The sequence below is a fragment of the Piliocolobus tephrosceles genome, chromosome 14, assembly GCF_002776525.5.
Source record: "Piliocolobus tephrosceles isolate RC106 chromosome 14, ASM277652v3, whole genome shotgun sequence".
Lineage (NCBI taxonomy): Eukaryota > Metazoa > Chordata > Mammalia > Primates > Cercopithecidae > Piliocolobus > Piliocolobus tephrosceles.
The window spans coordinates 105,207,037-105,221,001 of record NC_045447.1 but is presented as its reverse complement, the minus strand read 5'-3'; the positions used below and the strand labels follow the sequence as shown (position 1 = coordinate 105,221,001).

General features: G+C 50.5%; 1 protein-coding gene across 1 annotated transcript in view; it reads left to right on the top strand.

Moving 5' to 3' along the window:
- The window catches only part of ROR2 (receptor tyrosine kinase like orphan receptor 2), a 57,755-nt gene extending 49,153 nt beyond the window's left edge, over window positions 1-8,602 (top strand). The window contains exons 9-11 of the mRNA XM_023191332.2: window positions 237-482; window positions 4,613-4,815; window positions 6,098-8,602. Coding sequence (XP_023047100.1) covers window positions 237-482; window positions 4,613-4,815; window positions 6,098-7,540 — 1,892 coding nt within the window. The 3' untranslated portion in view covers window positions 7,541-8,602. The remainder of the gene's footprint in view (window positions 1-236; window positions 483-4,612; window positions 4,816-6,097) is intronic.
- Window positions 8,603-13,965: the final 5,363 nt, after the last annotated feature.

Sequence of the window (13,965 nt, the reverse complement as noted above, 5' to 3'; positions counted from 1 at the left end):
GATGGTTTGGGGGCTGTGGAATAACTTCCGACAGTTTCCTTCCCCATATATATCCCTGATGTGCCTTGCATTTAATTTGTGGGCTTGGGACTTCATTAAGCCATTACTTTTAATGCCTCTTTTCTGGTAAGTTCTGTGAAATCCTTGGATCTTTTGGAAATTCTAGTTTGGGCATGTGGAGGCAGAATGGTTTTGTTATACCCTGGAGGTTTTCCTAACGTGTTTTCCTTGTTCAGACCATCAGTGCTATAACGGCTCAGGCACGGATTACAGAGGAACGGCAAGCACCACCAAGTCAGGTCACCAGTGCCAGCCGTGGGCCCTGCAGCACCCCCACAGCCACCACCTGTCCAGCGCAGACTTCCCTGAGCTTGGAGGGGGGCACGCCTACTGCCGGAACCCCGGAGGCCAGATGGAGGGCCCCTGGTGCTTTACGCAGAATAAAAACGTACGCATGGAACTGTGTGACGTACCCTCGTGTAGTATGTATTCTCTCTCTTTTTTTACTGTGTTGATTGTTGAGTGAACCTTGTGATGAGGGCGTTCTGTCCTGACCTGAGTCCATGAGGGGTTTGCCTCTGTACAGTGGCGACCAGAGACCTCTGATCTTACCACAGTGACCATTTTAAATAAAGCTTTTGGGCCAAGCGCAGTGGCCGATGCCTGTAATCCCAGCACTTTGGGAGGCCGAGGCGGGCAGATCGCTTGAGGTCAGGAGTTCAGGACCAGCCTGGTCAACATGATGAAACCCCATCTCTACTAAAAATACAAAAATTAGCCGGGTGTGGTGGCGCACACCTGTAATCCCAGCTACTCAAGAGGCTGAGGCAGAAGAATCACTTGAGCCGGGGAAGCGGAGGTTGCAGTGAGCAAAGATTGCCACACCGCACTCCAGCCTGGGCGACAGAGTGAGACCCTGTCTCAAAAATAAATAAATAAATAAATAACAGAAGTTGTTATTGGTTATGAAAGTAACATCTGACCATTATAAGACATTTTAAAATACAGAGAAGTCTGAAGAGTAATGTGCAGATCACCCCTAATGTTACCGCCCAGCAGTGACTTGTTTGCATTTTGGCCCACCCCCCTTCCATCAGCTCTTTTCCCACGTATGGATGGTCCTGGGATATTCACTTTGACGTTTTGTTTCTCCATTAACATCGTCGCCCAGTGCGGTGGCTCACACCCTGTAATCCCAGTACTTTGGGAGGCCAAGACGGGTGGATCTCTTGAGCCCCGGAGTTTGAAACCAGCCTGAGCAACATGGCAAAAACCTGTCTCTACAAAAAATATAGAAATTGCCCAGGCGTGGTGGCATTCCTGCTTGGGTGGTGGAGGTGGGAGGACTGCTTGCACCAGTAGTTCAAGGCTGCAGTGAGCCATGATGGCACCACTACACTCCAGCCTGGGCAACAAAACAAGACCTTTTCTCAAAACCAAAAAATAACAAAAAAAAATCATTATTGCTCAGTATTTCCTAATATTAGTAAAAATATTTCCCTTCCACCCACCAGCTTTTGAGCTTTTCGCTGCTTCTCGAGTTTGGTGGAGTGAGGCGAAAATAGAATTCATCGCTTGTCCCCATTGCTTGCAAGCGTGTCTGTGACGTCATGAATACGGACGCGCGTGTAGTTAATGGTTGACAGCTTTCACAGTTCTCACCTCTGTCTTAGTCATGGCCGGTTCGCCAGTTCCAGGCAGCAGGGTAACCAAGGCCGGGCTGGGAGCTGGAAGCAGCGATTGGTGAATGAGTGGGCACCCGCTATAAAGAGAGAGCAGCCAGTGAAGCAAGGCCGGGCCCACCGTGCACCTGGAGACCTCCTGGGGTGCAGGCCCACATGTCTCTACTCCGAAATGCAGGAAGTAAACACTGGCACTAATGACCTTCCTGATGTGTGATTCAGCAGCTCCAGATCTGGCATTGCCTCTGGCTCAGCAGATCAGACACAAATCTTGAAGAATGTGTTCATTATGGGAGAACAAACTTTAAGAATGAAATTATCAGTCATTCAAATTGCGGTCTAGGCACTCTGGAGCACGCTAGACCTTAAAGGTTTCCTGCAATGCAGGATGGCCCTGTGCCCTGTAAGGAACAAAAGCAGGTTGTAGGACAGAGCTGTGTTAAAGGTGCTTTTTTGCTCATTGTTTTGTTTCTGGCAAAAAAAAAAAAAAAATGAGTGGGAGTTTGTGTGTGAGCACACACAGGCTCCTGACTTTTATGAGGTTTTGGAAAGATGGATATCAAACTTTTAGCAGTGATTTCCCCAGACCTACAAAAGTGTTCAAATATAAGACTTTTGTTTTTTTTTTACAGTGAGTAGGAATTACTTTTGTAATTAAAAATAAAACATGAAAAAAATGTATGATTTTGGACCAGTCAATTATTAGAATCTTGTATTGCAGGTTTGTACTTACAGGGCATAAATGGAAGGATATTTATTGCAGAATCACTTGTGAGAGCTAAACACAAAACAGACTGTTGATCAGTAGGGCTGGATGGGGCAGTTGGAGACGCCCGTGCCATGGAGTGGCATGCAGCTGTGGGAGAACACGCACGTCTATCTGCTGCAACATGAGCTGCTGTCTGAGACATTTTATTCTGCCGAAAAACCAGGAGCAGGAAAATACGGATGATATGATTCTATTTAAAATGAAGTTCATGTAGGCCGGGTGTAGTGGCTCACGCCTGTAATCCCAGCACTTCGGGAGGCCAAGGCAGGCGGATCACCTGAGGTCAAGAGTTCAAGATCAGCCTGGCCAATGGGGCAAAACTCCGTCTCTACTAAACATAAAAAAATTAGCCAGTCATGGTGGCGGGCGCCTGTAATCCCAGCTACTCAGGTGGCTGAGGCAGGAGAATCACTTGAACCTGTGGGGGCAGAGGTTGCAGTAAGCTGAGATCCCACAACTGCACTCCAGCCTGGAAACAGAGCGAGACTCCGTCTCAAAAATAAACACTCTGTCTCAAAAATAAGTAAAGTTCATTCAACATTCGAATTAAGAAAACCATATAAAACTACTGTGTCTATATGTCAGAATAGTTGAATATTGGTTGTTCCATGTGGTTCAACCTAAAATACTTGCAAAGTTCGGAGAACACGAAACTTAACCATTTATAGTCTTTGGGAAAAAGGGCTGTTAGAAATACTATCTTTTGAAAGGCCACATTTCTATAATACTACAATTTTTCCCAGTAAGCATGAGTCGTGTTGGTAATGTTAAGTAGATAATAAAAGCAGATGATGGTGTCGGTGTGAGCTCACACCTCTGGTCTTGGCCTGAGGGAGGCCTGGACTCTCCTGCTAACCTTAATCATGAAAAATGAACCAAACCCTAGTAAGAAAGAAAGAATCGGCATCCCCAGTGCCCCTAAGATTTCTGGGACACCTGCCTTGGAACCCATTCAGAGGGGAGGCTGCTAGGTGGGGCCAGAAGAAAGTTTTGTTTGTGGTTTTACTTGATTTCATCTTATTTTGGGGAGCAGAGGTGGGGCAAGGCTAGGTTTGGGACAAGGTGCTTTTTTCCTAAGGTGGCAATAGCATGTTCACTTTTAGGATTGAGTTAGCTCTTTTAGGCACCACATTGATCAGAAATCACTTGTTTGCTTCCAGATGAGGAGCGCTTTGCCCCCTGGCCATGGGGCCCTCTGAGTTATTGGCAGGGTTAGGGAGAAAACAGAACACTGTGGTTTTCCAGGGATGTGGGAAAGTGGCTCTCTAGAGAACTCACCTTCCACCAGGCTTAGGGTCAGCCTCCTGAAATGGCACCACTTTGCCTTACATTCAACTGCTTTGATGTGTGGGGTGTTTGGGGGCCACACAGCCTGGGAGGAGCCAGTCCTGCCCGGAGGCCTGTTCAAAACCTGAGGTCACCTCTGCCTGCCTGGTGTGCCCCCTGTACTTTTCTGTAAATCCTGTAGAGGGAGACAAAGAGTTACTTTTCCCGGTGACAAAAAATGCAGGCATGGTAGCTGGTAGCCTTGACTGTTGGTACCCCGTGCCTTCCAAGAATTCTTATGCCCTTGTTGGATATTGTACTGGGTCAAGTGCATACACTACTGGCGCTCTTTTAAATCTAGTGCATGTTTAATTATTATCCCAAAAGAATCTGTCATCATTAGTTAAAAATGTGAAGAAAACATTAAAATGTTGAATGAGGAAAAGGATCGTGTCTAATTCCAGTACCAAATTTCACTCACCTTGGACAAGGATCTCCAGTGAATTTCATCAACTTGTCAGTAGCTGGGGAGGCCTTGATAAAAGAGCAGAGCACCTATCTCCGATGGTTTTCAAACCTCAGGAACAGAAAGCGGATGTGGTCATTATTAATATTAAGATCATTAGAATTCATCTACTTCTTATGCTGCGTATTCCCGCTTGTTTCCAGGTTGGGCAGTTTTGGGTTTTGTTTCCCCAGGATGCAGCCGGGTGTGCGTTTTTTGGTGCATCACATTTTTTAAGGTGTGCTGTGCCCTTTTACCCCGTTGTGTAACTTAGGTGATGACCCATGTGCGTGTGAAGGTTTTGGCTGGAGGTGGAGAGTGGGTTGGTAGAGAACTTACAGTTGAAAAGGGACGTTTTCTGAAAAATCACAAAAGCCTTATTATTCACAGGTCCCCGAGACGGCAGCAGGATGGGGATTCTGTACATCTTGGTCCCCAGCATCGCAATTCCACTGGTCATCGCTTGCCTTTTCTTCTTGGTTTGCATGTGCCGGAATAAGCAGAAGGCATCTGCGTCCACACCACAGCGGCGACAGCTGATGGCCTCGCCCAGCCAAGACATGGAAATGCCCCTCATTAACCAGCACAAACAGGTCTCCGTGCTTACGTATTCTACCCGGGTGGCTCTTCCAGGTTCAATCCTCAGGGGTGGTTCTCCCGACATTAACTGTCTTAATTTACTTGATACATAACACATAATTATTTTAAACTGCGCTTCATTTTGCCATTTTTTTCTGTAAACTACATCAGGACATGTGTGCTTTAGAAAATAAATGGCAGGCGTGTTGGGAATTCACTGCCCCAGCGCTCATGGGCTTCCCTCTGCCTGGAGCATGCTGCCCCCGTGGGCCCCAGCGAGCATCCTCACTGTCCAGGTGCCTCAGCTCTGCCCAGAAGACACACAAGGAAAAGAGGGCTCCAGTGCCCCCCATAATTTTTCTTGTCACTTTTGGGTTGGGTTGGTTTTGCTTTGTTTTGTTACAGGGAAGGATAGAAGAATAGCTCTTAAATGGGAGTAGGCAGACAGGTTACCACTAAAAGGCCACCCCTCATCCCAGAGCAGCCTTAGATGGGCGTGGGGCACTGAAACACAACAGAAGAGAACATGTGCTGCAGCCTCTCCAGCTTGTGTTGTAAAAGGGTGTTTACACTCAATGCAAAGCCGCAGGGAACATCACTCTCAGCCAGCTTTGCAGGGGCTCTTCAAGGTGGCCAGGAGGGAGCCGATGCACTTGGCTCTTCAGCCCCAGAGTCGGTGAGGGTTTGCTGTGGGCAGGGGCTGGCCAGCGAGGCGAGCACAGAGCCCTGGGGCTTGCATGGTGGCCCAGGAACCTCTGGGGAGGATGAGGGCTGGCCACACAGGAGGAGCTGGCGTCATAGAGACTGAGAGAGATGAGGGTTCTCAGGGCTCCTATCACTTGTGGGGTACTCCTTCCAAGAACGCGTTTAACTGAGGCCTCTGTAGAACAACTGGGCGTTGGAGGGGACCTGGTGGGGTATGTCCGGGGCTGCCCCAGGACAGCTGGTGCCTGGGCCTGGCTGTAGGGTGCGCATGTGGGCGTGTCCACACATGCACAAGTGGGAAGGAAGCCTGCAGTGTGTCCCAGCTGGAGTTTGGAGGGACCTTATGTGTAGCGTGGTTGGGATCTGTTGAACATTGCAGACGGGAGGCAACCTTGGCATCAGAGCCGTATTTAAGGTTAAGCAGAGAGCTGTGGGTGGGCAGGCCAAGGCTGGGTGGGTGAAACCAGAGGGTCTTCTGCAAGGCGCCTCCAGTCATGGCCGCATGGGAGGCCACTCCTCCCGGCTGCTCTGCACCTTCCTTCAGCGCTGCGGTGACAGTGAGGTTTCACGTGGGGCTTTTCTTCTTGACAGGCCAAACTCAAAGAGATCAGCCTGTCTGCAGTGAGGTTCATGGAGGAGCTGGGAGAGGACCGGTTCGGGAAAGTCTACAAGGGCCACCTGTTTGGCCCTGCCCCAGGGGAGCAGACCCAGGCTGTGGCCATCAAAACACTGAAGGACAAAGCAGAGGGGCCCCTGCGGGAGGAGTTCCGGCACGAGGCTATGCTGCGAGCGCGGCTGCAACACCCGAACATCGTCTGCCTGCTGGGCGTGGTGACCAAGGACCAGCCCCTGAGCATGATCTTCAGCTACTGTTCGCATGGCGACCTCCACGAATTCCTGGTCATGCGCTCGCCGCACTCGGATGTGGGCAGCACGGACGACGACCGCACGGTGAAGTCCGCCCTGGAACCCCCCGACTTCGTGCACCTGGTGGCACAGATCGCGGCAGGGATGGAGTACCTATCCAGCCACCACGTGGTGCACAAGGACCTGGCCACCCGCAACGTGCTGGTGTACGACAAGCTGAACGTGAAGATCTCAGACTTGGGCCTCTTCCGAGAGGTGTATGCCGCCGATTACTATAAGCTGCTGGGGAACTCGCTGCTGCCCGTCCGCTGGATGGCCCCGGAGGCCGTCATGTACGGCAAGTTCTCCATCGACTCGGACATCTGGTCCTATGGCGTGGTTCTGTGGGAGGTCTTCAGCTACGGCCTGCAGCCTTACTGCGGGTATTCCAACCAGGACGTGGTGGAGATGATCCGGAACCGGCAGGTGCTGCCCTGCCCCGACGACTGTCCCGCCTGGGTGTACGCCCTCATGATCGAGTGCTGGAACGAGTTCCCCAGCCGGCGGCCCCGCTTCAAGGACATCCACAGCCGGCTGCGAGCCTGGGGCAACCTTTCCAACTACAACAGCTCGGCGCAGACCTCGGGGGCCAGCAACACCACGCAGACCAGCTCCCTGAGCACCAGCCCCGTGAGCAATGTGAGCAACGCCCGCTACGTGGGGCCCAAGCAGAAGGCCCCGCCCTTCCCACAGCCCCAGTTCATCCCCATGAAGGGTCAGATCAGACCCATGGTGCCCCCGCCGCAGCTCTACATCCCTGTCAATGGCTACCAGCCGGTGCCGGCCTATGGGGCCTACCTGCCCAATTTCTACCCAGTGCAGATCCCAATGCAGATGGCCCCGCAGCAGGTGCCTCCTCAGATGGTCCCCAAGCCCAGCTCACACCACAGCGGCAGCGGCTCCACCAGCACAGGCTACGTCACCACGGCCCCCTCCAACACGTCCATGGCGGACAGGGCAGCCCTGCTCTCAGAGGGCACCGAGGACGCACAGAACGCCCCGGAAGACGGGGCACAGAGTCCCGTGCAGGAAGCAGAGGAGGAGGAAGGTTCTGTCCCAGAGACTGAGCTGCTGGGGGACAGTGACACTCTGCAGGTGGACGAAGCCCAAGTCCAGCTGGAAGCTTGAGTGGCACCAGGGCCCAGGGTTCGGGGACGGAAACCCCGCTGAGACCCCACAGGGACCTCAGTCGCCTTTGAGAAGACACCATACCCAGCAATCATGAGAGCCCGCCGGCCAGCGGGCTTGTTTGCAGACTGGGTGAGGTGGAGCCCTGCTCCTCTCTGTCCTCTGACACAGACAGCTGCCCTGCCTAGGAGCACCCGAGTCAGGCAGGGGCCTGGTAGCACAGCATCCTGAGGAGCAGGACACATGGTCACCCCCAGGGCTGCCTACATTGATTCTGGTGGGATACTGGTAGTGAGCAGCAAATGCCTTTCAAGAAAATAGGTGGCCACTTCACTCCGTGTCGTATATGGAGCGAATATTTCGAAACGTTGGGAATAAAGGCCTGCAAAAGGCAAGCGAGGAGGCACCTCGGTCTTGAAGTTCCCGACAACCCATCTGGTCTGTTGGTTTGAGGATGAAGGGGCTCCATGTCCGCTGCCTCCCTGCCGAGAATATTCTCCCTTTAGCAGCCAAAGATTCGTTGGAACCGAGGCAGCCCTCTGCTGCCCGTTGGGGTCGGAAGACGGGGGCTCCTGAAATGGGAGTTCCTGAGATACAACAAAACGTGTGCCTTCGAAGAAATGGACACCTTTGTATTTGGTGAAATGGTTTTAATTATACTGCATGTGTATTTTGCCCACTTTTTGGGAATTCAAGGGAAAGCATTTCTTGGGTTTGGAATGTTCAGAAGAAGCAATATTGTACAGAACACAGTATTGTTATTTTTTTTTTTAAGACTCATGTACAGACCTTAAATGTAATTTATATGTTTTTAATATGCCATTTTCATTGAAGTATTTTGATCTTAAGATAATGATTTTAGTAATTTAACTGTTTACATTACCCATGTTGGGATCCAGCTGGTCTTGGTTGCTTGTCTTTGTACCACGTGCACGGGAGGTCCATTCATTCTAGAGCCCCTGTTACACACAGACCCACAGGCAGCCGTCTGTGCCCCGCACACATTGCTGGTCCCGTTTGTAAATCCCACACCTGGTGTACCCAATAAAGTGAAACAAAGCATTTGGTTGACTCTCTTGCAGGCCGTAAGGACGCGGGGTGGCGGGAGGCAGTGCTGGATGATGGAGATGCCGAATGGTGATGATTCGGCCTGAGCCCTTTCTGTGGGTTTGGGGGGTTTGCCCCGAGCCAGGAGCCCCAAGCTCATGGGGGTGTCCCTTGGCAGATAAATGATGGAACTCGTCCGTGGCTTCTCTCGGTTAAGGTCTCGAATGCGGATTAGTTAATTGCAGATGACGTGAAGATGGTCTTTGGTTTTAAACTTGTCCCCTCCTGAGGTCCCAGAGCCCCTGAGAGTTTTAAACCTGGAGCCTGGCACTTCTGGGGGCCCTGGAGCATGGCTGAGTTCAAGGGAGGGGGTGAAAGAGAATGGGCCTCCTTCACAGGCTGCCTGCATCCCCTGCTGCATCTCCAGTGCAGTTGGCTGGTCCAAGGTACACCTGGGTCAGAGCACAGCTGTTACAGGGTCACCTGGGGAGAAGTGGCTTCAGAGCTTCCAGTATAACCGGTGTGGAGAGAGGACGCAGAGAGACTCAGGTGTAACAAGTCCCCTCACTTGGAGTAGATCCCACATAGTAAGTCATCAAACTGACCATGTTGACCTGAAATCTTGTCATGGGGGAGAAATCTTTCTCTTTCCTTTTTTTTTTTTTTCTTTTGTTTTTAGACAGAGTCTCGCTCTGTTGCCAGGCTGGAGTGCAGTGGCACGATCTTAGCTCACTGTAACCTCCACCTCCCGGGTTCAAGCGATTCTCCTGCCTCAGCCTCGCCAGTACCTGGGACTACAGGCATGCGCCACCATGCCTGGCTAATTTTTGTACTTTTAGTAGAGACGGGTTTCACCATGTTGGCCAGGATGGTCTCGATCTCTTGACCTCGTGATCCACCCGCCTTGGCCTCCCAAAGTGCTGGAGATCACAGGCATGAGCCACCGCACCTGTGGTAACATCTTTTTCTTACCCACTGCAAGGCTCATGGCTGAGGCCCCTATAACAAAAGACAGCTTAATAAGAGAAAAGCCTCAAGTGACCCAAGAAGCAGGGAAGCCTGGGTGTTTCCATACTAAGTTTGGTGGAGTGGACAGGCACGCAGAAGTGTGCTTGGACAAAGGGATGTGACCAATGGCCATAGACCGGGGTGGGGGCTTGTTTGTGGGCTTGTTTGCCGAGATTCTTTTCTTTGTCCCTGTATCTTCAGAGATAAGGAGCTTCCCTTCCTCCGGGTAGAGGGAGGGCACCTCTGGAATGAGGGTTTTACGGCCTGTCTGGGAGGAGAAGGGTGGGAGAGGTTGAGAGAGACCTTCCTGATTCTGTGGCTTCCTCAAATGCCAGGTGCCACTTTTTGGGGGATCATGTCCTGACCCCATCACTGTCCTCCCCTGGCTTCCGCATAGCGCTGCTCACGGATAGATTCACCCACATACAAATAAACAAGTACGGAGTTCTAACGTGCATCCTCAAAAGTCAGGATGGACCTCCCTTCCCAGCAGGAGCAAGAAATGTGATGAGATAAGGATTTGGAGCACCTCTCCCGGCCAGTGGGGTCTGGATTGAAAAGTAAAGAAGCTCGCGGTGAAATGGAGTTACTTCTCATTTCCACTGAGCTGAAAGAGGAACTTACTTTTATCTCGAATTTGGTACACCTGATGGCTTAACTGTTGCATCGAGACCTGAGAGTGAAAAATGGGAAATAGCCCCCCTGTGGCTGCTTTCTCCACAAGCAGTCAGTTGACCATCACCCTGCCCTGCCAGAATCAGCCCCCAGGCAACTGACAGTGCTGCAGAGCTACAGCAGCAGAGACTCTGCAGAAAAACGTTGGGAGGTTTCTTTTTGCAGAGTGGGGGAGATTTTGGCTTGGGGGATTTTGAACATCTCTGTGTGTTACCATCATTTTAATTGTTAAACCTTGATGCATCGTAAGATGACTGAGTGTTTAAAATTCCTGCAATTGATCAATAGCGACTTAGTTGGGATGTTCCGGAACAATTGACTCTAGAGCTGAGATGCACGATTCAGATAAATCCCTAGTAACGTGCCTGTCCTTGTTCATACCCACACAACAGGCAAGTTTTCACAGCTATTAAGTCACTTAAACGTGATTTTTGATCCAGCCAATATGAACTCACAAATGCCTTTGCACTCTGTATATTTTTTGATCATCATTGTTGCAACAGTCTGTCAGAGCACTGGACACATTTTTCTCTATTGATTTAGGGTGTGTGACTACTCCAGTATACAAGAGCTTCCAACTGACTCAGGAAAATCCCTTGGTTCTCCCAACATGTTTAAACACTCAATTCAGGTTTAGTTTGACCTCATAGTTCCACACTGATAGCTATTTTTGGACAGTTTGTGATCTGATGTTTGAAACAAATCTTGTACAGGCATTGGTTTTATGTGTTTCCTAGGGGAACATCTAAAATCCTTTCTGAGATGAACTTTGAAAAGGGGGTTGTGTCAAAGTCAGTGTGCTTCAAAGTAGATCTCTGACCCTCTCCTCGCCACGGCCAGTCCACATGAACTTCCTAAGATCCTTTGTCTTCCCCCCTCACACACACTCCTCCCTCATCATTCCCTAAAGTAGTAGAGATTGCAAGTATTTCTTGGCCTGGCTCTTAGTGGACACCCAATGATTGGCTCTTGAAATAAAAGAGTAATGCTCTATTTAGGGAGAGAAGGTCTGGGTGTAGGTTTACCTGATACCAGCTGCAAAGAAGGACATAGCCTCGTCGTCCTTACAGTGCCGTGTTCCTTTTCATCTAACCTATTAATTATTGAGTAGCTGACGTAGTCCTATAGTTCAAAGATACCAAGGGAAGTTCCACCCCTCATTTGCCCAGATTTCACTCCACCCTCCCCCTACAAGTAACTGCTGTTACCTGTTTCTGAGGGATCTTCCCAGAGTTCCTTTGTACATATGTAAGTCAATATACACGTGTGTTCTTCTAGTTCTTCCTTTGACTTTTTTGCACAAACGGTAACCTTCTCTACAACTTGTTTTCTGCCTTGCTCTTTTCACTGGACCGTGTGTTTTGGTGACCTCAGCTTGTTACTGGTAGGGAGCTCTGGTTCATTAGTATTCTGCGGTAGGGGTGGAGGGAACTTGGTTAAACCCATTGCTCAGTGCCGCTGTGGAGTCTGCGAGTGTCTGCTGGAGACATCCCCAGAGTGGCTTTGCTGGGGGATGAGCTGCCAGTCATCAGTGCCACAGTGCCCTCCGTGGGGCTCAGCCAGTGCACACAGCCACCAAGACACCGGAGAGTGCTGGCTCACCCAACCCTGGAATGCTGTTCACATCTCTGCCCAAGGCAGCTGCCCACAGAGGGCCTGGGGACACATGGCTCAGCTATCATGCATCCTTTTAAAAAGACAGGGCAAGTTGGCATCTTAAGCTCATTGTTTTTTACACGAATTTGTCCTGTTCATGCTCCTTCTCCGTCAGGTTTTTAGTGAAAATGTTGCCCAGAAGCAGAGAGGTGTATCAAACCATCCACTGGGCATTGGAAGGCCCTTGGGCATCTGCAAGTACCCAGGGGAGGCATCAGAAGGAAGTGACTGTGTCTCTGGAACTTCAGAAGCCAACTGTTACACCCCTCTAGGATGGCAGCTACAAGCCCCGTCCCACACCCAGGATGGCAGCTACAGCCCCCCTGCAACAGGATGGCAACTTTAACCCTCCCAGGCAGCTACAACCTCCCCAGGATGGCAGCTACAACCTCTCCCAGGATGGCAGCTATAAACCACCCCCAGGATGGCAGCTACAACCCCCCAGGACAGCGGCTACAATCTCCCCAGGACGGCAGCTACCACTGCCCCCAGGATGGCAGCTACAACCTCCTCCCCTAGGGTGGCAGCTACAACCCCCTCGAGGATGGCAGCTACAGGTCCCCCAGGAGGACAGCTACAACTCCCATAGGACAGCAGCTACAGGTCCCCCAGGAGGACAGCGACAACTCCCATAGGACAGCAGCTACAACCGCCCCCAACAGGTGGGCGCCACAAGCCCCCAGGATGGCAGCTACAACCACCGCAGGACAGCAGCAACCACCTCCGCCCACAGGGCAACTGTCACTCCCCCCAGGATGTCCCAACCCTGCCCTTTCACTGCTGAGTCCACCAGGGCTAATTCCAGATGGACTGGGGTGCCTCCGTGAATGGTACTTGATGAATCAAAGTGGAGGCGGTGTCTGGGAAGGGAGAGGGTTCCAGACAGGTGGAGGCAATCCAGGAGGCAGGGAGGCAGTGGCTTCTCCAGCTCCTCCTGTCCGTTGGTGCCAGCTCTGTGTTCTCCCCACGGCACTGCCGGCTCCTGTCCGGTATCTGACAAGGCTGCCTTTCCATCCCTATTGCCTTATCTGCACAAGCATTTTTCTACATTTCACTAGCTGTCTAATATGGCTTTTCTTTTCCTGGTTTTGAAAAATCATCTTTTTGTCTTTTCTTTCTTTTTAACTGCATTTTGATTGTCTCCTCACCCTGGTGGGCTCTTTACAGGAAAACTGCACTAACGCCACCTCTTTTGGGGGAAAGCCAGTGTAAACTGATAAGAATGTGGAACCACAGCATTTTGTTCAGAAAATTCACCATTACTTTCAGATACACAAAATAATTCAAATTAGGCTACAGGAGCCAAAGACTAACATGCGGATTGCCTGGAACATTATTAGTGTTCCCAAAGCATGCTCCTGTTTCTATTGTTTCTATTCTCAACTTGCTTGGCAAAGCTTTCCCCATAAATAATGCAAAGGGAAACTGCAGTCACAGCACAGAACTAACACGGGCCAGTGTCAGATGGACTGACAGGGTGGAAACAGTTGGGTGCACGGACTTGCAGTGCTCTTGAAGTCTGGCTGTTGCCTCCTTTGACTTTTCTTTTTCTTTTTTCCTTCCCTTTCCCTTTCCTTTATTGTGGCACTATTCACAATAGCAAAGACTTGGAACCAACCCAAATGTCCATCAATGACAGACTGGATTAAGAAAATGTGGCACATATACACCATGGAATACTATGCAGCCATAAAAAAGGATGGGTTCATGTCCTTTGTAGGGACACGAATGCAGCTGGAAACCATCATTCTGAGCAAACTATTGCAAGGACAGAAAACCAAACACCGCATGTGCTCACTCATAGGTGGGAATTAAACAATGAGAACACTTGGACACAGGAAGGGGAACATCACACACCAGGGCCTGTTGTGCGGAGGGGGTGGGGGGAAGGGACAGCATTAGGAGATATACCTAATGTAAATGATGAGTTGATGGGTGTAGCACACCAACATGGCACATGTATACATATGTAACAAACCTGCACGTATGCATATGTACCCTAGAACTTAAAGTATTAAAAAAAGAAAAAAAAAGACGGA